Below are 25,387 nucleotides of genomic sequence, written 5' to 3'. Positions count from 1 at the left end.
TAAGTTATAACTCAGACTCAAACATTAAAAGGAGGGAAAATGTTAGCTCCAGTTAAGTCTCTGTAAGGTTTAGCCCCAGACTTCAGTCAGGATGTCCCAGTAAATGTTCGTCTACAATTTGCAAAGAAGATCAGAAATGTAAGATGATTCTATGTATGTGGCCTCCAGATACAATCCACAACAAGAGATGGCTAACTTTGCTCTTTTCAGTCTTACCTGGTTTAGCATGCTTATAAACAAGACAAACTTTCCCATTCCCATTGCATGGGTCTAATTCAAAGATAAGACTACGAGAATCAAAGTGTGGCTTCTCTGGTTTGTCTCCATTACCTGAAAACAAAAAAAAATTTTCATGAAACACATTTGGAAAACTGACTGTGACTCAGCTGCAAAGAATCAATCTATTTGATACTTATTAATAAATCAGCTGAGGAAGAACTAAACCAAACTATTATATTTATACTTCTTGGAAAGGATTAAGTTCCCTGTGTTAAAAAAAAAAAGTGAGAAAAATTTTAATCTCCGGTACGAAAACAAACCATAGAGTCAAAATCAGATGGCTGAAAAAAGACATCAAGCTGCCCTCTAGTCCTTCCCTGGCATAAAGCAGGATCAGCTTTACAGATGTCACTCCTGAGAGGTGTTTGTCTAATCTTTTTTTTAAAGTCCTCCAGTGTTGGAGATGCCACAATCTCCAGGCAGTCAGCCCAAATCCATTGTTATCACTTAGAAGTTTTCCTCATGTGGATCCTGAATCTTCCTTGCTGCAGCTGAAGCCCATTACTTCTGTTCTACCCACCATCCCTTTTTTCCCCTACTTTTTTTTTTTCCTAAGGAGGACAGGGAGAACATTTTATTCTTTTTCTCTTGACAGAAGACTTTGATGAACTTGGAGACATATACATTTCTTCATACATTCCAGTGTGACATCAGCGTCCTTCTCAACAGCCACACATTCTGATTCATATTCAACTTGTGACCCACAACCACTACAGAGCCTTTCTACAGGACCATTTTGGGATCGTGTAGCTGCATGTTCTTGCAGAACATAATTTTGAATTCTAATGCTGCTGAGGAAGAAGGGGGACACGAGAGCTGTACTCTTCAGAAGAATTTTCCATGAAAGTCAGGATGAGAACTCTTGTGGAGATGTAACTTTTTCTCAGTGTACCTTATAAGTGCATCAGTGGAGGTCTGAGTGGCTAAATATAAGCAGAATTTGGCCCATTTCATTACAATGGCTAGAAGATCAGGACTGCAGCCAAGCTGGAATGTGCAAAAAGAAACTTTCAGCCATGTTTAGAAGCTACAAGAGCTATAGAGATTCAGAGATAAGACTGAAATTAAATAGCAGTTTTTTAAGGAGTTAGCATGATACCTGGCTCTGTTCTTATCTTCTTACTTCTTCCAGTCTTGTTAGACTGTAAGAGCTCTGAGAAAAGGAGTGGGCTTTTTTTCTTCTTTTTCTCTCCAAACTGCAGGATGCCCAGCATTTTTAGGCAGTCTGGAAGCACACATTTTCCACTGCCACCTCACACTTACATGTATTTACCAGAGTTATTTTTCCAATTCCAAAGAGCATATCCAGCTGTCTTTTCACTACCAAGACAAAAACTGTTATCTTTTGTTCATGTAACACCATAAGCACACAAAAACTTTAGAAGCTGAATCACTGGAGGAAGCCTCAGTTAAACATTTAAATAGGGAAAAGGCAGAACAGGAGGGCTGCTAGACTGTTAAAAGAGTATGCATATAATACTAGCGACTGGCATGGGGAGGTTTACATGGGGAGGTTTACATGGCACCGGGCCTGCTGGTGACAGACGGAGTCCAGCTGTCTCACAAGGGAAAAAGGATCATTGCTCATGAATTGGCAGGGCTCATTGAGAGGGCTTTAAACTAGGTTCGAAGGGGGAAGGGGATAAAGCCAGGCTCGCTAGAGATGAGCCTAGGGGTGGTGTGCCGATGCCGGGGGCGAAATCGATAGCCCAACTCAAGTGCATCTACACCAATGCACGCAGCATGGGCGGCAAGCAGGAGGAGCTGGAAGCCACTGTGCAGCGGGAGAGATATGACTTAGTCGCCCTCACAGAAACATGGTGGGGTGACTCTCATGACTGGAGTGCTGCAATGGATGGCTACAGACTCTTCAGAAGGGACAGGCGAGGAAGGAGAGGCGGTGGGGTGGCCCTGTATGTTAGGGAGTGTTTTGATTGTATAGAGCTCAACGATTGTGATGATGGTACGGTTGAGTGTCTATGGGTAAGGATGAGGGGGAAGGCTAACGAGGCAGATATCCTGCTGGGAGTCTGTTATAGACCACCCAACCAGGATGAAGGGGCGGATGAAGCGTTCTATAAGCGGCTGGCAGAAGTCTCTCAATCGCTAGCCCTTGTTCTCGTGGGGGACTTCAACTTCCCGGACGTCTGCTGGCAATACAACACGGCAGAGAGGAAGCAGTCTAGGAGGTTCCTGGAGTGTGTGGAAGACAACTTCCTGACGCAGCTGGTAAGTGAGCCTACCAGGGGAGGTGCCTCGCTCGACCTGCTGTTTACAAACAGAGAAGGACTGGTGGGAGATGTGGTGGTCGGAGGCCGTCTTGGGCTTAGCAACCATGAAATGATAGAATTCTCGCTTCTTGATGAAGTAAGGAGGGGGGGCAGCAAAACCACAACCATGGACTTCCGGAGGGCGGACTTTGGCCTGTTCAGGACGCTGGTTGAGAGAGTCCCGTGGGAGACAGTCCTGAAGGGCAAAGGGGTCCAGGAAGGCTGGACGATCTTCAAGAAGGAAGTCTTAAAGGTGCAGGAGCAGGCTGTCCCTGTACGCCGTAAGAAGAATGGGCGGGGAAGACGACCGGCCTGGCTGAACGGGGAGCTCTTGCTGGGACTCAGGAAAAAAAGGAGAGTTTACCGCTTGTGGAAGAAGGGGCAGGCGACTCAAGAAGAGCACAGGGATCTCGTTAGGTCGTGCAGAGAGGAAATGAGAAAGGCAAAAGCCCAGCTAGAACGCAATCTGGCCGCTGTCGTTAAAGACAACAAAAAAAGTTTTTACAAATATATTAATGACAAGAAGAGAGCCAAGGAGAATCTCCATCCTTTATTGGATGCGGGGGGGGGAACATTGTCACCGCGGATGATGAAAAGGCTGAGGGACTCAATGCCTTCTTTGCCTCAGTCTTTAACAGGCAGACCAGTTATCCTCAGGGTACTCGGCCCCCCGAGCTGGAAGACAGGGACGGCGAGCAGGATGAACCCCCCATAATCCAGGAGGAAGCAGTCAATGACCTGCTACGCCACATGGATGCTCACAAGTCTATGGGGCCGGATGGGATCCACCCGAGAGTGCTGAGGGAGCTGGCGGAGGTGCTCGCCAAGCCGCTCTCCATCATTTATCAGCAGTCCTGGTTAACGGGGGAGGTCCTGGACGACTGGAGGCTTGCCAATGTGACGCCCATCTCCAAGAAGGGCCGGAAGGAGGATCCGGGGAACTACAGGCCTGTCAGCCTGACCTCGGTGCCGGGGAAGATTATGGAGCGGCTCATCTTGAGGACGCTCACAAGGCATGAGTGGGACAACCAGGGGATCCGGCCTAGCCAGCACGGATTCATGAAAGGCAGGTCCTGCTTGACCAACCTGATCTCCTTCTATGACCAGGTGACCCGCCTAGTGGATGAGGGAAAGGCTGTGGATGTGGTCTACCTCGACTTCAGTAAGGCCTTTGACACTGTCTCCCACAGCATTCTCCTCGAGAAGCTGGCGGCTCACGGCTTAGACAGGTGGACTCTGCGCTGGGTCAAAAACTGGCTGGATGGCCGGGCCCAGAGAGTTGTGGTGAATGGAGTTACATCCAGTTGGCGGCCGGTCACAAGCGGTGTTCCCCAGGGCTCAGTACTGGGTCCGGTCTTGTTTAATATCTTTATTGATGATCTGGATGAGGGGATTGAGTGCACCCTCAGTAAGTTTGCAGACGACACCAAGCTGGGCGGGAGTGTTGATCTGCTCGAGGGTAGGAAGGCTCTGCAGAGGGACCTGGACAGGCTGGATCGATGGGCCCAGGCCAACTGTATGAGGTTCAACAAGGACAATTTTCGGGTCCTGCACTTCGGCCACAACAACCCCATGCAGCGCTACAGGCTTGGGGAAGAGTGGCTGGAAAGCTGCCCAGCAGAGAAGGACCTGGGGGTGTTGGTCGACAGCCGGCTGAACATGAGCCGGCAGTGTGCCCAGGCGGCCAAGAAGGCCAATGGCATCCTGGCCTGTATCAGAAATAGTGTGGCCAGCAGGAGTAGGGAAGTGATGGTGCCCCTGTACTCGGCCCTGGTGAGGCCGCACCTCGAATACTGTGTTCAGTTTTGGGCCCCTCACTACAAGAAGGACGTTGAGGTGCTGGAGCGTGTCCAGAGAAGGGCAACGAGGCTGGTGAGGGGTCTGGAGAACAAGTCTTATGAGGAGCGGCTGAGGGAACTGGGGTTGTTCAGCCTGGAGAAAAGGAGGCTGAGGGGAGACCTCATCGCTCTCTACAACTACCTGAAAGGAGGTTGTAGCGAGGTGGGTGTTGGTCTTTTCTCCGAAGTAACAAGCGATAGGACGAGAGGAAATGGCCTCAAGTTGCGCCAGGGGAGGTTTAGATTGGATGTAAGGAAAAATTTCTTTACTGAAAGAGTGGTGAAACATTGGAACAGGCTGCCCAGGGAAGTGGTGGAGTCCCCATCCCTGGAGGTATTTAAAAGACGTGTAGATGAGGCGCTTAGGGACATGGTTTAGTGGGCATGGTGGTGTTGGGTTGACGGTTGGACTCGATGATCTTAGAGGTCTTTTCCAACCTCAATGATTCTATGATTCTATGATTAACAATTCCCATGAGATTCACAGCATACAGGTCTACCTCTCAAGGCTGTAGGGGACTAATAGGACATGTAGTAGATCCGGCCCAGGAGACAAAGGAAACCCCATCTACTTGGAGTGACCTTTTCTGTTGCTATATCCATGTGCTATATCCTAACATTACCCTAACGGAGCAAAAGGGATGAGACAGAGCACATTTTCTAGCCTGTTAACAGGACCTTACCTTCCTCGTCTGTGTCATCTTCCAGGTCAGCGAGAGTTGGTGCATTAGGCAGAGTGTACATAGAGGAACCTCCAAGCTGACATAGCTTTGAGACACTATTAATCACCATGGAGCCCAGGGGCATTGGGGTATCTGCAATAAGACTGATCATTAATCACATCCAGTGTCAGGAAAGCACAAGAGGTACTTCTTTTTCCTCCACACATCAACTCAACCTCTTCTAAAATGCAGAGGGGGAGAAAAGATGGGTATATCCAGCAGGCCTGGACACTTAACCAAGTCAGGCTCCACAGGAGCAAAAATTAGGCTTTTTCAAACACAGAATCACACTTACAGGTGATGCAACACCATCTCAGAGCTGTGCAGGTATGAGAACTGCACTGCTGACTAAGCCTGTGCTGCAGCTGTTAGCCCAGTCCTGTGAAACTGGCTATTAAAAATCCTGGCTAGCTACAGCCACCTCCTCAAAACTCCTTTCCCTGCTGCTGCCCTTCCTACCAGAAACCACCCCACCCATTCACAGCTTATTGGGCAGCTTGTCCTCTTCCACCCCATGTACCTGCTCAGGGTGCATCCTCTTGGTTCCCGCTCCAACACAGGATTTTATCAGTGTGTCAACATGTGGGTGTTCCTGAATAAATGCTTGAGGACTTGTCACTTGTCTCTCCTTTTGATGACTAGTACTGTTACCAGACATCAGGTCAACAAGCACCCTGTTCAGCCACGTGCCAGTGTGAAGGGCCTCAGAAGGCACTATTGGATGCTTGCTCAAACAAGACAGTTGTGAGCTGCCTTGGTCTCTGTGCACTTGTGTGCCCTGAAAACAAGACTCTTCAGAGGTCACAACACACTAAATCCCACTTGAAACACGATGGGACTCAGTGCAGGTGCTAGAGCCCTGATGTCAACTGTCTCTGAAATGAAATTCCACTTCCTGAGGAAAACCCTGTATTTGACACCCATCTCCAGAAGCGAGCAGTGTCCACAGCCCAATTTGACAACCTTGCTTGAAGGCAACGAGAGCCAGGATAATAGTGGTAGGGCTCCAGTGCAGAGTGAATGAACCACCTGATTCTTGCCAAACAAGGATGGACAATAAAGCTCGATCCTGTTCTCACTTTCACCACTGACTCCAGAAATAACTCCAATGAATGGACTGTAGCTGGTGGAAAGCAAAATCAGGCTCTGGCACATACATATAGTTTTTAATGAGAAAGAGGCATTATCAGAGGGTGACTCCTCCTACTGCTTTATGATAGGATATTGTGCTAGAGCTGCTTCTCCCATAAACTACAGAGGGAGTCTAGGTACTAGATTTAAACTACATACCTAAATCTGGGTGTCAACAGATGGCCAGTGTATTACAGAATGGTATTTATGTCATGAAGACTTGTTTGGTTTCTAGCCAGTGTTCAGTGTACACGTCTCTTCTGTAGAAGTCCAGCACATGCAAGCAATAGGTTTTGCCCTGTTGCATCAGGAAGGGACCTCTGATGTGCAGTCATACTTTTTCCCTCACCAGGGCATCTCTAAAATAGTCTACGATCCCATGCAGAACTGCACTCATTAATTCAGAGGTCAGTTTTCTATAGTCACTGATCAAGCTGTCTAGCAGAAACAAACTACTTAATTTTTTTGTGAGTTAAGGAATGGTGCTAATTTTTCATTCAAAATGACTTGGTGCATGTGCTTTTGCTCAGACTAATGCAGGACGCTGACAGATGTGTAATGACTGTGCAGAAAGTAAGTTTGAAATTAAAGAGATTCTGCAAAGGAAAGACTGGCTGCAGTGAAATGAGGGTATCAGTGGAGAGGAACACATGGACTCACCATTGGTCTTCACACTCCAGGTCATCTGGAAGCCATCGGTCATCAGATAGAAGTTCTTTAAATCCTCTGGCAATATGCAGGAGTTTTTCTGCAAATCACAATCAAAGTGTTATGGGAAAATGCAGAACGTGCCTCAAACCCAAAGAACAACTGAATATTGGTACAGAAATATTTGCCACCAAATGTTTTGCTCAACTCCAAGATGACTCAAATCAGCTCAAATATCTCATCCTAAAACCTTGAGAGAAAACTGCATATTTCTTGGGTCTGTGCTACTGTATTAACAGATGACTTGGGAAAATTTCACAAGAGCAGTCAGTCATCACAAGGTTATTACAGGATTGTTTCCCAACTGAGATAGAATCATAGAATCATAGAATCATTGAGGTTGGAAAAGACCTCTAAGATCGAGTCCAACCGTCAACCCAACACCACCAGGCCCACTAAACCATGTCCCTAAGCGCCTCATCTACACGTCTTTTAAAAACCTCCAGGGATGGGGACTCCACCACTTCCCTGGGCAGCCTGTTCCAATGTTTCACCACTCTTTCAGTAAAGAAATTTTTCCTTACATCCAATCTAAACCTCCCCTGCCGCAACTTGAGGCCATTTCCTCTCGTCCTATCGCTTGTTACTTCGGAGAAAAGACCAACACCCACCTCGCTACAACCTCCTTTCAGGTAGTTGTAGAGAGCGATGAGGTCTCCCCTCAGCCTCCTTTTCTCCAGGCTGAATAGTCCCAGTTCCCTCAGCCGCTCCTCATAAGACTTGTGCTCCAGACCCCTCACCAGCCTCGTTGCCCTTCTCTGGACACATTCCAGCACCTCAACGTCCTTCTTGTAGTGAGGGGCCCAAAACTGAACACAGTATTCGAGGTGCGGCCTCACCAGTGCTGAGTACAGGGGCACGATCGCTTCCCTACTCCTACTGGCCACACTATTTCTGATACAGGCCAGGATGCCATTGGCCTTCTTGGCCGCCTGGGCACACTGCTGGCTCATGTTCAGCCGGCTGTCAACCAACACCCCCAGGTCCTTTTCCGACAGGCAGCTTTCCAGCCACTCTTCCCCAAGCCTGTAGCGCTGCATGGGGTTGTTGTGGCCGAAGTGCAGGACCCGGCACTTGGCCTTGTTGAATCTCATACAGTTGGCCTGGGCCCATCCATCCAGCCTGTCCAGGTCCCTCTGCAGAGCCTTCCTACCCTCGAGCAGATCAACACTCCCACCCAACTTGGTGTCGTCTGCAAACTTACTGAGGGTGCACTCAATCCCCTCATCCAGATCATCAATAAAGATATTAAACAAGACCGGACCCAGTACTGAGCCCTGGGGAACACCGCTCGTGACCGGCTGCCAACTGGATGTAACTCCATTCACCACAACTCTCTGGGCCCGGCCATCCAGCCAGTTTTTGACCCAGCGCAGAGTCCACCTGTCTAAGCCGTGAGCCGCCAGCTTCTCGAGGAGAATGCTGTGGGAGACAGTGTCAAAGGCCTTGCTGAAGTCCAGGTAGACCACATCCACAGCCTTTCCCTCATCCACTAGGCGGGTCACCTGGTCATAGAAGGAGATCAGGTTGGTCAAGCAGGACCTGCCTCTCATGAACCCGTGCTGGCTAGGCCGGATCCCCTGGTTGTCCCGCTCATGCCTTGTGAGCGCCCTCAAGATGAGCCGCTCCATGATCTTCCCCGGCACCGAGGTCAGGCTGACAGGCCTGTAGTTCCCCGGATCCTCCTTCCGGCCCTTCTTGTGGATGGGCGTCACGTTGGCAAGCCTCCAGTCTTCCGGGACCTCCCCCGTTAACCAGGACTGCTGATAAATGATGGAGAGCGGCTTGGCGAGCTCCTCCGCCAGCTCCCTCAGCACTCTCGGGTGGATCCCATCCGGCCCCATAGACTTGTGAGTGTCCAGGTGGCATAGCAGGTCATTGACTGCTTCCTCCTGGATTACGGGGGGTTCATCCTGCTCGCCGTCCCTGTCTTCCAGCTCAGGGGGCCGAGTACCCTGAGGATAACTGGTCTGCCTGTTAAAGACTGAGGCAAAGAAGGCATTGAGTACCTCAGCCTTTTCCTCATCCTCAGTGACAATGTTCCCCCCCACATCCAATAAAGGATGGAGATTCTCCTTGGCTCTCTTCTTGTCATTAATATATTTGTAAAAACTTTTTTTGTTGTCTTTAACGACAGCGGCCAGATTGCGTTCTAGCTGGGCTTTTGCCTTTCTCATTTCTTCTCTGCACGACCTAACAAGATCCCTGTACTCTTCTTGAGTCGCCTGCCCCTTCTTCCACAAGCGGTAAACTCTCCTTTTTTTCCTGAGTCCCAGCAAGAGCTCCCCGTTCAGCCAGGCCGGTCATCTTCCCCGCCCATTCTTCTTACGGCGTACAGGGACAGCCTGCTCCTGCGCCTTTAAGACTTCCTTCTTGAAGATCGTCCAGCCTTCCTGGACCCCTTTGCCCTTCAGGACCGTCTCCCACGGGACTCTCTCAACCAGCGTCCTGAACAGGCCAAAGTCCGCCCTCCGGAAGTCCATGGTTGTGGTTTTGCTGCCCCCCCTCCTTACTTCATCAAGAAGCGAGAATTCTATCATTTCATGGTCGCTAAGCCCAAGACGGCCTCCGACCACCACATCTCCCACCAGTCCTTCTCTGTTTGTAAACAGCAGGTCGAGCGAGGCACCTCCCCTGGTAGGCTCACTTACCAGCTGCGTCAGGAAGTTGTCTTCCACACACTCCAGGAACCTCCTAGACTGCTTCCTCTCTGCCGTGTTGTATTGCCAGCAGACGTCCGGGAAGTTGAAGTCCCCCACGAGAACAAGGGCTAGCGATTGAGAGACTTCTGCCAGCCGCTTATAGAACGCTTCATCCGCCCCTTCATCCTGGTTGGGTGGTCTATAACAGACTCCCAGCAGGATATCTGCCTCGTTAGCCTTCCCCCTCATCCTTACCCATAGACACTCAACCGTACCATCATCACAATCGTTGAGCTCTATACAATCAAAACACTCCCTAACATACAGGGCCACCCCACCGCCTCTCCTTCCTCGCCTGTCCCTTCTGAAGAGTCTGTAGCCATCCATTGCAGCACTCCAGTCATGAGAGTCACCCCACCATGTTTCTGTGAGGGCGACTAAGTCGTATCTCTCCCGCTGCACAGTGGCTTCCAGCTCCTCCTGCTTGCCGCCCATGCTGCGTGCATTGGTGTAGATGCACTTGAGCTGGGCTATCAATTTCGCCCCCGGCATCGGCACGCCACCCCTCGGCTCATCTCTAGCGAGCCTGGTTTTATCCCCTTCCCCCTTCGAACCTAGTTTAAAGCCCTCTCAATGAGCCCTGCCAATTCATGAGCAATGATCCTTTTTCCCTTGTGAGACAGCTGGACTCCGTCTGTCACCAGCAGGCCCGGTGCCATGTAAACCTCCCCATGATCAAAAAAGCCAAAATTCTTCCAACGACACCAGCCCCTGAGCCACGCGTTGATCAGGTGTGTTTTCCTGCTCCTTTCAGTATCCTTCCCTGCCACTGTAGGGATAGAGGAAAACACTACCTGTGCTCCCGATCCTTGAACCAGTCGCCCCAGTGCCCTGAAGTCCCTTTTGATCGCTGCAGGACTTCTCTCCGCAACCTCATCACTGCCAGCCTGTATAACCAGCAGTGGGTAGTAATCAGAAGGCCGTACCAAACCAGGGAGCTTCCTAGTGATGTCTCTGACCCGGGCCCCAGGGAGGCAGCAGACTTCCCTGTGGGACGGGTCCGGTCGGCATATCGGGCCCTCTGTTCCCCTCAGAAGGGAATCGCCTATGACAATTACCCTCCTTTTTTTCTTAGCAGCGGCAGTCGTAATGCGTGGGGCTGACTGCCTCACCCTAGGCGACCCCCCGGATGGACCTTCGTCTACATCCTCGCTTGCCTCGCCCTCAAGTTCCAGGGCCCCATATCTGTTGTGTAAAGGCAACCGGGAAGGTGAGGGAGGCCGGGCGGGGGTTTGCCTGGCACGCCAAGCAGGGACCCGTTTCCATCCCCCCCCGTCGCTTAGGTCCCCTCTTTCTACCTGGTGGCAAGAAGGCAGGGGATCCTCTGCTTCTCGCGGAGCCTCCTTCTGCTGCCTCTGCCTCAGGGATGGTAGGGTGCGGCTCCACCAATCTATCTCCCTCTCACACTCCCAGATACTCCTCAACCTTTCCACCTCCTCCTTCAGCTCTGCCACCAGGCTGAGCAGATCATCCACCTGGTCACACCGCACACAGGTGTTGTCTCTGCTGCCCTCCGGCACAGCTGACAGGCTCAGGCACTCCCTGCAGCCAGAGACCTGGACAGCTGTATGCTTGCGTGTGAGCTCCGTCTGGGTCGCCACATTCCTTCTGGCGACGGCTTTCGGCCGAGTGGAAACCATAGCCGGTCCTCTTCTCGGAAGCCGACGATTACCAGTTGAGTTGGCCTCTGGAGCCGGGAGCGGGGCTGCGCCTTGCCCGCTCGCCTTCCCTGCACGCCTTCCCTGTGCGAACCGCCGCGCAAACTGACGCGCCGCGCTCCGGGTCGCTCGCGCTCCCTGGAGCTGCTCTTGTAAGTGAGGAGGTTTGGCTGCCGCCCCTCTTGTCCCCGCCCACGCTGAGTCAGAGCTCCCGCTCGTCAGGAACGCCCTCCTCCGGCTCGGGGAATGGCGGGGCTGGGGCTCCCTCTCGCTCCCTGCGCTTTTGCTTTTCGCGGGTTTGGCCGCGGTTTTTTGCCGCTTCAGGAAGGGTCCCCCGTCGCGATCCTCCGCTCCGGAGCCCTTCGCCTCGGTGGCTTCGCTGAAAATGACATATCATCCTTTGACACTAACAGCCACTCCAAGATCACATATATAAGAACAATCAGCTTTTTCATATATATGGCTTACAAGACTAGAGTTTTGCTTTAAGTGAAATCAGACTAAACCTACCTGTTCCACTAAAGCATGTATAATACGAGCACAAGGGCTCTCTTCTGAGGGATTTCAGTTCCAAGTGAGAGAAGCATAGACTAAATAGTTGCACATACTCAAGCAGGTTTGACGTTTCACTTAACAAACAGTATGTGTGCAAACACACATAGAGTCAGTCTCACAAACCTGCTGGTCTGGCTTCATCCCACCAAACTTCAGCATTTGGCTGGGGCTCCTAAGCCTGCTTCCTTCTGAGCCAACAGTGAAAGAAGCAACTCCAGTGACTTGCTGAGAGTGTTATTCAGGTAGGTATTCACAGCCTGGCCTCAGAGGCCTGGGTGGGTTTTGGAGCTGTTACAGAATTGCTTCGGAGAAAGCAGAGGTGTCAGATGTTAATAACTTTCCAATATTGTGCCTCTGCTGGGACTACTTCCCTACAGCTACTAGAAAATGTAACATTCAAAGCCCCATAAAATAAAGGAAGAATATTCTGGTAACCAGTAGCTAAGGAAAAGAAACATGCACATGCAGTTCATGTAGCTCCGCTTCACTTGGGGCACGAATTTGTAACATCTCAGGAGATGCTGATCAGATTCTTCCCCATGTCTGCAGCATGTGCATATCCAGTTATCTGCCCTGATGTTGGCTCAATGCATCTATCCAGCAGGAGCTACCTGCCAGCTGTGCATCCAGCTGCAATGCTGGCCTCTGGTCATCAGTGACTGGCACGAGGAAGGGAAGGTGCTGGCCTCCTCCTGTCCACATCCCCTCCCTCCCCTAGGACCAGGGCAGCCCTTCTGCCTGTTCAAGCCTTATTCACAGTCACTTTCTTTGAGTTGTTACAGTCCCTGTCCCCTAAACCATGGCATATACACTGTGCAGGAGCCTCTAACCCACCCACAACCTTCACTCCTGCGTGTTAATTTACTTTCTAAGCATATCCATTTATGCCGACAGACTGGTGCTGATGAGTCCCAGATATTAATGGCTTTGCAGCTTGTGATAGGGCAGGTCACTTGACTTGCCCTGTCAGCAGCCTGGTCGCTAGCACAGTGCTTTCCTAACCCAGGTAGGGAAAATCTTCAGAGGCAACAGGTATTAAAGCAGAGAATCTGATACTGTAGAAACTTTGTTTTGAGAAGAATTTATCATCCTTTGATAAGAGCCTGCTGATGGCGCAGGCCCTGGTGGTAAGTTTCAGGAGATTACTAAACCACATGGACATATCTGAAGTTCTTCAAATGCCTTTAACAAACACACCTTCTTCTGTGGGTTCTTCTCAGTCCTAAATATTTATAATTTCATGCTACGCTTTCACCACTTCCAATTTCAAGCTGTAGCTGTAAGCACAGTGACTAGGGTTAAAACTATGAAGAAATGTGCTGGTTTTGTCTGGGATAGAGTTAATTTTCTTCATCGTAGCTAGGATGGGGCTATGTTTTGGATTTGTGCTGGAAACAGTGTTGATAACACAGGGATGTTTTCGTTATTGCTGAGCAGTGCTTACACAGAGTCAAGGCCTTTTTTGCTTCTCACTCCACCCCACCAGCGAGTAGGCTGGGGGTGCACAAGAAGTTGGGAGGGGACACAGCCGGGACAGCTGACCCCAACTGACCAAAGGGATATTCCACACCATATGACGTCATTCTCAGCATATAAAGCTGGGGGAAGAAGGAAGGGGGGGACGTTTGGAGTGATGGCGTTTGTCTTCCCAAATAACCGTTAGGTGTGATGAAGCCCTGCTTTCCTGGAGATGGCCCTGAACATCTGCCTGCTGATGGGAAGGAGTGAATGAATTCCTTGGTTTGCTTTGCTTGTGTGCGCAGCTTTTGCTTTACCTATTAAACTGTCTTTATCTGAACCCACGAGTTTTCTCACTTTTACCCTTCTGATTCTCTCCCCCATCCCACCGGGGGGGGAGTGAGCGAGCGGCTGTGTGGTGCTTAGTTGCCGGCTGGGGTTAAACCATGACAAGAAAGAAAATATGACAGATCTGCTACAAAGCCTCAGAAGAGTACAAATGTTTACACAGCACTTTCAGTCTATTTCAAACCCCCCAATTTTAACTAATCTACCCCAGCAGTAAAAATATATATGCGAACAGCTCTCTTGACTTCAGTGGGTGTTCTCCTCTAAGCAGGAGAACCAGATCCATTGGGATGACAAAATCTAAGATTTCAAAACTTCCACTGTAGTATCCAGTTAAATACTACCACAAACCAGGCACAGCCCAATTTAACAAACATAGCTGATTAAGACAAGGAAAAAAATCACATCTGGATAGATCTTCTGCTCTGAATCCTCCTTTTCTGGATGGAAAGATCAACATGTGCATGTTTCTCCAAATGGCTGCCCTCCCCACTTTATTTTAGGATTCTTCTAACCATGTCCAAATGATAACCACTTTCCAAATGATGGTGCAAAATACATAGGTGGAAAATGCTGTACCAGAGCAAATCTGGGGTCTATAGGAAAAGGCCTCTATATAGAAAGCTTCACTAATATCCATCTCTCCCATCTGACGGAAAGGATTGACTAATCTGTCATATTATGCTTAGCCACATGTTCCTATGACTTCAAAACAGCAGTCTTCTGACAGCAGAATCAGAGAAACAAGCCACTACTATATATTAAAAATGGCTTCTCAAGCTCTGTACTCCCCCTTCTCAACTGGTAGTTTCCAGGGTTGTGATCTCCAGCCCCATAAAATACAATATTCCTAATAACGTGCCAGAAGTGGCTTAACCACAGCCCTGGCAAGCAGCTGTTTTCACTCCAATCATCTGGTTACACTCATCAGCTCATAAAACAAAATATCACAAGTGTCCAATATGGTGTGTGAGGTCTATTTCTTTTGTTTATTGTCCATAATATCCCCAAATAGTCTCCCAAGAAAGCACAGTCCATTGAGGAAAGAGAAGAATATTAGAACCAGGGTAGCTTTGCTGCCAAGACCTGATCAGCGCTGGATCCAGAGCTGAAACACTGACATATGGCAATTTACTTAAAGCACTGTTGTAACAATGCCTCCCAAGCAAATATACTAAAGAAATGGACAGCAATCAAAGCATATCTCTCTAGAGAGACTTCTCTAAAAAACAGAATGAGTTTTATCCAACTTCTGGGGAGAGAAGGAAGGGATTTATGTCACTTCTCGGGTCTTCCAAGTAGAGCACATCAGCAGCCACCTTTCTCTCTCCCTAACGTCATGCTGTTTCATGACTGGTCTGCCCTAGCTGCCAGTGAATGCAGAATACATTAATTTATGTATGATACTGAGACATTCTTGTTGCACCTTTTATAAATCTGATCGGGGGGGGGGGGGCTCCCAGGAGATCACCTTGCTTGGATTTCCTGCCCCAAAAGGCATGGGGGTAGGTAGACCTGTCCCCTGCAGCGGCGAACAGGATTTGGCAATTCTCTTGAGGATGGTGTTGTGTAGCCAATTTTTTAATCAGCATATTATAAGGCCCCACAGGAGGTGAACACTCTGTCAGAAACACTCTCTACCTCCCAAAAGTCCTCCGTTATGCAGCTTGAAGAAATATACCTTCCTCGTGCACTGGTTCTGCTGGATCCACTTCCCTGCCTCTCCCATGGTCAGGGCCACAAGGCAGGTTCAAGATGGGCAGATCCTGTGCTCCTGGGGATCAGGGATGGCAGGCTCACCTAATGCTGAGGGAGGACATTACAAGGAAGATGGCAAGAAGGTTCCTTGTGGATGTGCATGCCTGCATGCATACTTTTGAGTCAAAGAGATATGGTAGAAGCAACGAGGAAGACTTCTAGAATAGCCAGAAACCACCACCGCAGTTCCCACTGAGATTTACATGCAGAGAGAGTTTCTAAATTGTCTGGCAGCCTAAGACAGTCCACAGCAGGAAAGCACCAGACTGCTTGAGGGCTTTTTTATGGTTTTATTACAGAAAAATAAATCTTTTTAGACAAAGTACATAAGGAGAAACAACAAATTTCCCATGTAGAGTTGTAAAATATCAATGCTCCAGCAGCATGATGGGCATGGATCACTTACAGCCAGCCAGAAGCAGTTCAGACACTGCTAACAAGCCAATTAGAAGAACAGGCAAAACGACCCCCTTCATTTTGCTTGGCCTGCTGAGGTGCTGAGCTCTGGAACCTCCAGCTCCCCCTAACAGAATGCAATTTTATATTTTTTGAAAACCAAAACAATGATGTGAGTGACTTATTTATCTTCTGGTTGAGGCAAAAAGAAAATGTGGTTCAGACATTGTCACTGCAGGTACCAGAGTGCCTCCTAGAAATATTTTAGTATAACACCTACTTTTAAAAACTGCACGTGGAGAGGAGCAGGGCAGTTGCCAGCCTTATTTTAAGAGTGAGAACAGATTCATAGGACAATATACAGTTATTAGCACTGGTGTTCCAGTGATCTGGTAACTCTGTCTCTACTCCCCCTTCTATTGCTTGTCTCACTTTCTTGGGGAAAAGATAACATCTTGGTAGGTCTAAATATCAGGAAAGATGAAAAAATTATCTGTTTTTATTAAAATATTTTGAAATGCTTGAAAGTTTTGGGGAAGCGATGCTACCCACATAAACACTTGACAGTCACAGATCTTAAATATTTTCGCGAGCATGCTGATTTCCAATAATATTCAAGATTGATTTCAGGTGTGATTTCCCAAAGTGTAAGACTTAGCAGCTCTTTCTGCCTGTCTGCCTCTACAGAAAGTCTTGGAAAAATCTCTTCTGTTCTCCTACTGTCTTACTGCACTGTATCCTGTCATGAAGCTCACCTTTCCCTGCAGAGCCTCATGGCAGCTGACGGGCATTCAACAAGCTGATCTAAACTTCCACTGTTGTATCCAGTTAAATACTAGCACAAATTGGGCACAGCCCAATTTAACAAACATAGCTGATTGAGACAAGGAAAAAAATGCATATTGCCAGCATTATTAGAATTTAAGTTTAATCTTTCATAATAAATGAAAGTCAACCTTTTTTTAAAGAGTTTCTGAATACCATAGATTTTTCTCAGCAGAAATACCTTTCCTTTGCAAAACTGAAATGGGACTGGAAAAATAGCTTCTAGAAAAAAAATGTAAAAAAAAATTATTTTAAATATAGAGCTTTTATTTGGTGAGTCTCAATGAAAAGAGAGTTGGGTTGTTTTTTTTTTTTTTGGGGGGGGGGGGGAAGAATGTAATTTTGGGAATAGTTTGACCAGTTTTCCCTACATCACACAAAAAGCTCTGTAAATACTTTCCTAACCAAAGATGTCGAGGGGAGTTAAAAATAAAGGCTGTGACAAGACCTTGTTAAAAATCTCAACTATGGAGAAACGATTACGTGCATAAGTGTTGCCACCTAGTGGCTACGAAAAAACCACAGTGATAAAAGTGAACACTGGGTACACATAAACTTGTATTCAAATTCTAGCAGGATGAGTTTGAGGAAAAGAGTTCATCCTGGAAGGGCCTTGTGAGGTGCTGAGCGCTTTGCACTTAATCATCACTGCAGGACATACTGTAATTGCATGGACTGTGTTAGATATCAGACTTCATCCCCAAAGCTCAAGAAAAAAAGGAAAAAAAAAGTTATCTTTTAATTTGAGAGAGAGACTTCAGGTTTTGTCAATGCAACTGGAAACAAAAGCAAAGAAATAGATAGCGAAGTCCTTCACCATTAGCAGTCCAGCTCAACTGTATCTACTTAATTTTCACCGTTTACTTCAACAATTAACTTAATCTATCACTGGGGGGGGGTGGGGGTGGGCAGGGAAAGCTGAGGTTTTGTTTTGACATCTTTGGAGTGAAGTGCTTTGGCTACAGCATTTCAAAGTTTGGCTTTACAAGAATAGCTCTATTTTGAAATAAACCAAATTTAGTTTGGAGGAGAAGCAGCACCTGAAAATGAGAGCAATAACATGTTCAGGAGGAGCAGTCGTCTCTCAACAGAAGAACGAGCGAATGTCACTGCTGCTCCCAGACCTGAGCTGGCTCACAGTCAGGGTGCCTCAGACTTTCCAGCCCAGTTAAACCCAACACCTGAAAAAACAGCTACAGGAAATCAGGAATCGGTTCACACGAACCTGAAAAACCGGACATTTCTGCCTGACCACAGTTGCTGGCTACTGTGCAAGTTTCTGTAAATAACGCAGGTTTACATCACTGACCTGGATTTATAAATTCTTGATAAATATCACTAATTGGGATAGGCCGTTACCAAAACTAGCGCAAGATTTTTCCCTACTGTTTAGGAAAAACTGTAAATGGCAAGGCGTCATCAAAGGGGATGTTATTTTACGTTGTGGTAACAAGTGCAGTCTCTGGGAGTGTGTGCATTAGGGCATAGCCAGGGTTGGAGCATGTCGTAGTATAACCTCAGTCGGCAACTGAGCACCACGCAGCCGCTCGCTCACTCCCCCCTGCCCCCAGTGGGATGGGGGAGAGAATTGGAAGAGCACAAGTGAGAAAAACTCGTGGGTTGAGATAAAAACAGTTTAATAATTGAAATAAAATTATAATAATAATAATATAATAATAATACACAAAGCAAGTGATGCACAGTACAATTGCTCACCACCCGCCGACCGATGCCCAGCCAGTCCCTGAGCAGCGGCCCCCCCGGCCAGCTTTCCCCAGTTTATGTACTGAGCATGACGTCACATGGTATGGAATGTTTCTTTGGCCAGTTTGGCTGTGCCCCCTCCCAGCTTCTTGTGCATCTCCAGCCTTCTCAGTCAGTAGAGCATGGGAAGCTGAAAAGTCCTTGGCTAGTGTAAGCATTACCTAGCAACAACTAAAACATCGGTGTGTTATCAACATTGTTCTCATCCTAAATCCAAAACACAGCATTGTACCAGCTACTAGGAAGGAAATTAACTCTATCCCTGCCGAAACCAGGACAATATCCACCCCTTATTCTATACCATCTGCGTCATGCTCAAGTCTCATACTTTCCAGTACATTTTCATTAATCACCACCCCCTTTTTTTTTTTTATATATATATATACACACACATACACACAGATATCATTCCCTTCGTCTGTGGGCCATCCCTCCAAAACGTTCAGTGAGTTCATTTAGTCCATGACTTCAGGCTCCATCTGTCATAATAATCTTTCAGGGCAGGAAAAAAGGAGATGGTATGTGGTGCTGGATTGTTTCATGTTGAAGTCAGTTCTGGTACCATCATCACTGTGCTTTGCTTGGTTTCACTGAAGTTATTCTTCATTAGTCTGGGTGATTCTTATTGTAATAACATTAGTATGGCATATAATATTATTAGTATTATTAGTATAACTATTATAACTATAATTAGTACTTAACATCACATAATTCAGATCATTGGCTATTCTCACCCAAAATCAAATCCCCTTGAGGTACACATCGGACTTCCCAATCCTTCCGCATGCATTATCCACCAAGTGCACCCAGGTCCTTGAGCAAAAGCAATCCCACGGATGGGTTTGCCTTTGCCCGAGGCAGGAATAACCCAGACTGTCTTCCCCAGCATATTTTTTATGTGCGCTACAGGGACTTTATTCCCATCTACAGTACGTAAAAGTTCTGACTGGGCAGGGCCTGCTCGATTGACAGATCCCCGAGTGGGCCCAGGTGGCCTTTGCTAAATGTGTCCCCCAATGTTTGAACGTCCCGCCACCCATTGCTCTCAGCGTAGTCTTTAACAGTCCATTGTATCGTTCAATTTTCCCAGAAGCTGGTGCATGACAGGGGATGTGATATACCCACTCAATGCCGTGCTCTTTGGCCCAGCTGTCTATGAGGTTGTTTCGGAAATGAGTCCCGTTGTCTGACTCAACTCTTTCTGGGGTGCCATGTCGCCATAGGACTTGCTTTTCAAGGCCCAGGATAGTGTTCCGGGCAGTGGCATGGGGCACGGGATATGTTTCCAGCCATCCGGTGGTTGCTTCCACCATTGTAAGCACGTGGCGCTTGCCTTGGCGGGTTTGTGGGAGTGTGATATAATCGATCTGCCAGGCCTCCCCATATTTATATTTCAGCCATCGTCCTCCATACCAGAGGGGCTTTAACCGCTTGGCTTGCTTGATTGCAGCGCATGTTTCACATTCATGGATAACCTGTGCAATAGTGTCCATGGTCAAGTCCACCCCTCGATCACGAGCCCATCTGTATGTTGCATCTCTTCCTTGGTGACCTGAGGTGTCATGGGCCCACCGAGCTAGAAATAATTCACCCTTCTGTTGCCAGTCCAGATCCACCTGAGCCCCTTCAACCTTAGCAGCCTGATCCACCTGCTGGTTGTTTTGATGTTCTTCAGTGGCCCGACTCTTGGGTACGTGAGCATCTACGTGAAGGACTTTTACAACCAGGTTCTCCACCCGGGCAGCAATATCTTGCCACAATGTGGCAGCCCAGATGGGTTTGCCTCTGCGCTGCCAGTTGCTCTGCTTCCATTGCTGCAACCACCCCCACGGGGCATTTGCCACCATCCATGAGTCAGTCTAGAGATAAAGCACTGGCCACTTTTCTCGGTCAGCAATGTCTAAAGCCAGCTGGATGGCTTTCACCTCTGCAAACTGACTCGATCCACCTTCTCCTTCAGCAGTTTCTACAACTTGCCGCATAGGACTCCATACAGCAGCTTTCCAGCTCCGATGCTTTCCCACAAGACGACAGGACCCATCAGTGAACAGGGCATATTGCTTCTCATTTTCTGGCAGTTCATTATACATTGGGGCCTCCTCAGCACGCGTCACCTCCTCCTCTGGCAATATTCCAAAATCTTTGCCTTCTGGCCAATCCATGATCACTTCCAGGATTCCTGGGCGACTGGGGTTTCCTATTCGAGCCCGTTGTGTGATCAGTGCGACCCACTTACTCCATGCAGCATCAGTTGCATGATGTGTACAGGGGACCCTCCCTTTGAACATCCAGCCCAGCACCGGCAGTCGGGGTGCCAGGAGGAGCTGTGCTTCAGTGCCGATCACTTCCGAAGCAGCTCGAACCCCTTCATATGCTGCCAATATCTCTTTTTCAGTTGGAGTATAGCGGGCCTCGGATCCTCTGTATCCCCGACTCCAAAACCCTAGGGGTCGACCTCGAGTCTCCCCTGGTGCATTCTGCCAGAGGCTCCAGGTAGGGCCATTCTCCCCGGCTGCGGTAGAGAGCACATTTTTTACATCTTGTCCTGCCCGGACTGGCCCAAGGGCTACTGCATGAACTATCTCCTCTTTAATTTGTTCAAAAGCTTGTCGTTGCTCAGGGCCCCATTTGAAATCGTTCTTCTTTCGGGTCACTTGATAGAGAGGGTTTACAATCAGACTGTAATTTGGAATGTGCATTCTCCAAAAACCCACGACGCCTAAGAAAGCTTGTGTTTCCTTTTTGCTAGTTGGTGGAGACATGGCTGTTATTTTGTTGATCACATCCATTGGGATCTGACGACGTCCATCTTGCCATTTTATTCCGAAAAACTGGATCTCCTGTGCAGGTCCCTTGACCTTACTTTGTTTTATGGCAAAACCGGCCTTCAGCAGGATTTGGACTATTTCCTTCCCTTTCTCAAAAACTTCTCCTGCTGTGTTGCCCCACACGATGATGTCATCAATGTATTGCAGGTGTTCTGGAGCTCCACCCTGTTCTAGTGCAGTCTGGATCAGTCCATGGCAAATGGTGGGGCTGTGTTTCCACCCCTGGGGCAGTCGGTTCCAGGTGTACTGAACGCCCCTCCAAGCGAAAGCAAACTGTGGCCTGCACTCTGCTGCCAAAGGGATTGAGAAAAACGCATTAGCAATATCAGTTGTGGCATACCACTTGGCTGCCTTTGACTCCAGTTCGTATTGAAGTTCTAGCATGTCTGGCACAGCAACACTCAGCGGTGGCGTGACTTCATTTAGGCCACGATAGTCTACTGTTAGTCTCCACTCTCCATTAGACTTCCGCAGTGGCCATATGGGACTGTTAAAGGGTGAGCGGGTCTTGCTGATCACTCCTTGGCTCTCCAGTCAACGAATCAGCTCATGAATGGGAATCAAGGAGTCTCGGTTGGTGTGATATTGCCGCCGGTGCACCGTGCTGGTAGCAATTGACACCTGTTGGTCTTCGACCTTCAGCAACCCCACAACAGAGGGGTCCTCCGAGAGACCAGGCAAGGTGGACAGCTGTTTAATTTCTTCCGTCTCCAAGGCAGCTCTACCAAAAGCCCACCAGTACCCTTTTGGGTCCTTGAAATACCCTCTCCTGAGGTAGTCTATGCCAAGGATGCACGGAGCATCTGGGCCAGTCACAATGGGGTGCTTCTGCCACCCATTCCCAGTTAGACTTACTTCAGCCTCCAATACAGTTAGCTGTTGGGATCCCCCCGTCACCCCAGAAATACAGATGGGTTCTGCCCCTTTATAGCTTGATGGCATTAGGGTACACTGTACACCGGTGTCTACTGGAGCCTTATACTTCTGTGGGTCTGATGTGCCAGGCCACCGAATCCACACAGTCCAGTAAACCCGGTTGTCCCTTTCCTCCCTCTGGCTGGAGGCAGGGCCCCTCTAATCCTCATCACAGTGCTCGTATCTCATTTCTTGTACGTACGAGTCAGAAGTCTCTTCATTAAGATCAGAAGTAAAAACAGCCCTTCTACTCTCTCTGGGGAACTGCCCGCTGGAAACCGGAGCAGCAATTTTCCTGGAAGAACCCCTTTCTGTGATTGTTTTCCCTTGCAGCTCACGTACCCGTGCCCCTAGGGCTGCAGTAGGTTTCCCATCCCACTTCCTCATGTCCTCTCCGCGGTCACGCAGGTAAAACCACAGGGTGCCCCATGGTGTGTACCCTTTATAGTCTCTCTCTTGAGCAAAAGAACGCTGACTCCTAATAGCCGAGATACTGGTCCGTACAGGTGGGGAGTAGGACCTATCCTCTTTGAATTGCTGGATCTCCCGGGACAGTTTCTCCACAGCCGAGACGAGGGAGGAAGAGAGACTTTTTTCGTATTGCCGGAGTTGACCAGCCTATTCACCCACTGTTTGTTCCTCTCCATCTTTCCAGGTCATCTCTGCCAATGAGTTGGCATACGACGATGGTGCGCTCCTTACAAACTTCCGCCACATGGGTCGTGTGCACTTGACTTCGTCTGGATCTTTGGCTAGCTGTTCATTGTTCAGGTCATCATACATCACCTCCAGCACAGCTAATTCTCTCAGAAACTGGATACCCTTCTCCATGGTGGCCCACTTGCTTGGGCGACATATGACATCTTCCTTAAAGGGATACCTTTCCTTCACGCTTGACAGGAGTCGCCTCCAAAGGCTGAGGACTCGTGTCCCTTTTCCAAACGGTTTGTCAATGCCCCCTTCCCCGGAAAGGGATCCCAGCTGCTTGGCTTCTTTACCCTCTAATTCTAGGCTACTGGCCCCATTATCCCAGCATCGGAGCAGCCAGGTGACAATATGCTCACCTGGACGGCGGCTGAAATCTTTTCGTATATCTCGCAGCTCACTCAGGGATAGAGATCGGGTGGTTACTGCCTCGTTTATGAGTTCTTCCTCTTCTTCCTCCCCGAGCAGTTGCTGGCCCTCCTCCTCCTGTTCCCGTGATGGCCCTTCTCCAGGGCCGTCTGCCTCGTCCACTTCTTCCTCCAGCTCCCTTTTAGAAGAAGCTTCTTCCTCCCTTACTAAATGAGCCGATTTCCGCTTCCAAGATTCCTTCTTGTGTACAGGGGCGACTGATACCAGCACAGGCTGGTTCTTTGGTTCAGCCACAGGGCGTGTCACCGGGGTCGGAGTGGCCGCAGGGCCTGTCGCCGGGGTCTGAGTGGCTGCGGGGCCTGTCGTATTACCGTCAGATCCAGAGACCTTCTCTTCCCTTTGAGGGTACTGAATGGTGTTGAACAGGGCTCGGTAGGCATGGGCCAGGCCCCAGCACGTTGCAATGATCTGCATCTCTCTGGAGTTGCCAGGGTGACAGCATACTTTGTCCAAATGTTCTTCTAACTTTTCAGGATTCTGCACTTGCTCAGGGGTGAAGTTCCAAAACACTGGGGGTGCCCATTGGCTTAGGTACTTGCCCATCTTGTCCCACACACCCTGCCACTCATAATTAATCCAGCCTTGGGGCAGATCTCTGGATGATATTCTTAAATTGCTTATTAACCGAAATTTGTTATACAAAACCGAAACAATATTCCAAAGAAATACCAATAGAAGTATCTTAACTACCCAAGGGTGTTGAAGATACTGAAAAGTTACTGTAATGAAGGAGGAAACATCATAGAAGAAGGTAGTGACACTGCCATCCTGTATTTCCTCCGTAAAAAAAACTCTCAGAAAAGTTACTGCAATTGCTAGTTGTCTCCACGAAATGGTCTCCGTGGTACAGTAACGGCTTCATTGCGAAACTTACATACCACACTAAGGTCAAGGTCAATGTTCTAAAAACAAACCTCACAAGCGAGACATCACTAATCACTGCAGACCACAGCAAACTGCAAAAAACCAACACCAATCTTTAACACGTACAGCAGAAAAAAAGGAGCACGATGCAGATTACACAAATCGATATCGAGAACAGAGAAACCAACATTGTGACCCACAACTATTAACAGATATAAATTCCTTAATACACTCCGGTTAATCTGTTATTATCTCAAACCCTTCGAGCCCCACGTTGGGCGCCAAAAAGGACTGTCGTGGTTTAACCTCAGTCGGCAACTGAGCACCACGCAGCCGCTCGCTCACTCCCCCCCACCCCCGGTGGGATGGGGGAGAGAATTGGAAGAGCACAAGTTAGAAAAACTCGTGGGTTGAGATAAAGACAGTTTAAAAATTGAAATAAAATTATAATAATAATAATACACAAAGCAAGTGATGCACAGTACAATTGCTCACCACCCGCCGACCGATGCCCAGCCAGTCCCTGAGCAGCGGCCCCCCCGGCCAGCTTTCCCCAGTTTATGTACTGAGCATGACGTCACATGGTATGGAATGTCCCTTTGGCCAGTTTGGCTGTGCCCCCCTCCCAGCTTCTTGTGCACCTCCAGCCTTCTCAGTCAGTAGAGCACAGGAAGCTAAAAAGTCCTTGGCTAGTGTAAGCATTACCTAGCAACAACTAAAACATCGGTGTGTTATCAACTTAGTTCTCATCCTAAATCCAAAACACAGCATTGTACCAGCTACTAGGAAGGAAATTAACTCTATCCCTGCCAAAACCAGGACAGAGCAGAGGGAGGATGATTCACTCACCTCCATCCTCTGCCATGCCCCTTTCCAAAGGCCAGTCAGCTTCTACTGTCCCTTTCCTACATATGAGTGATACCTAGAAAGCAGTTATTCCACCATGGTCATGGGATTGATAAACACATGTATATTCAAAAAGAGGATCAAAAATGCCATCTCTGCCCATCAGAGTCACACAACAGTATTCAGGAGCCCCCTGGTCACAGTCTGATGCAGTGAGGTCAGCTAATGTGGAGTCAAGATAGCATGTGTCCTTCATAGTCTTCTAGAATCATAGAAGAGTTTGGGTTGGAAGGGACCTTTAAAGGTCATCTAGTCCAACCCCCCTGCCGTGGGCAGGGACATCTTCAACTAGATCAGGTTGCTCAGAGCCCCGTCCAACCTGACCTGG

General features: G+C 48.5%; 1 protein-coding gene across 2 annotated transcripts in view; it reads right to left on the bottom strand.

The window, feature by feature from the left end:
• The window catches only part of LOC143171906 (tubulin polyglutamylase complex subunit 2-like), a 44,695-nt gene that overhangs the window by 12,384 nt on the left and 6,924 nt on the right, over window positions 1-25,387 (bottom strand). For both annotated transcript variants that reach the window (XM_076361083.1, XM_076361084.1), the window contains exons 3-5: window positions 6,901-6,988; window positions 5,071-5,202; window positions 217-330 (exon numbers count right to left, since the gene is read on the bottom strand). In XM_076361083.1, the coding sequence (XP_076217198.1) occupies window positions 217-330; window positions 5,071-5,202; window positions 6,901-6,988 (334 nt within the window). The remainder of the gene's footprint in view (window positions 1-216; window positions 331-5,070; window positions 5,203-6,900; window positions 6,989-25,387) is intronic.

Source organism: Aptenodytes patagonicus, chromosome W (assembly GCF_965638725.1).
Source record: "Aptenodytes patagonicus chromosome W, bAptPat1.pri.cur, whole genome shotgun sequence".
Classification (NCBI taxonomy): domain Eukaryota; kingdom Metazoa; phylum Chordata; class Aves; order Sphenisciformes; family Spheniscidae; genus Aptenodytes; species Aptenodytes patagonicus.
This window is presented reverse-complemented; position numbering and strand designations above follow the sequence as displayed.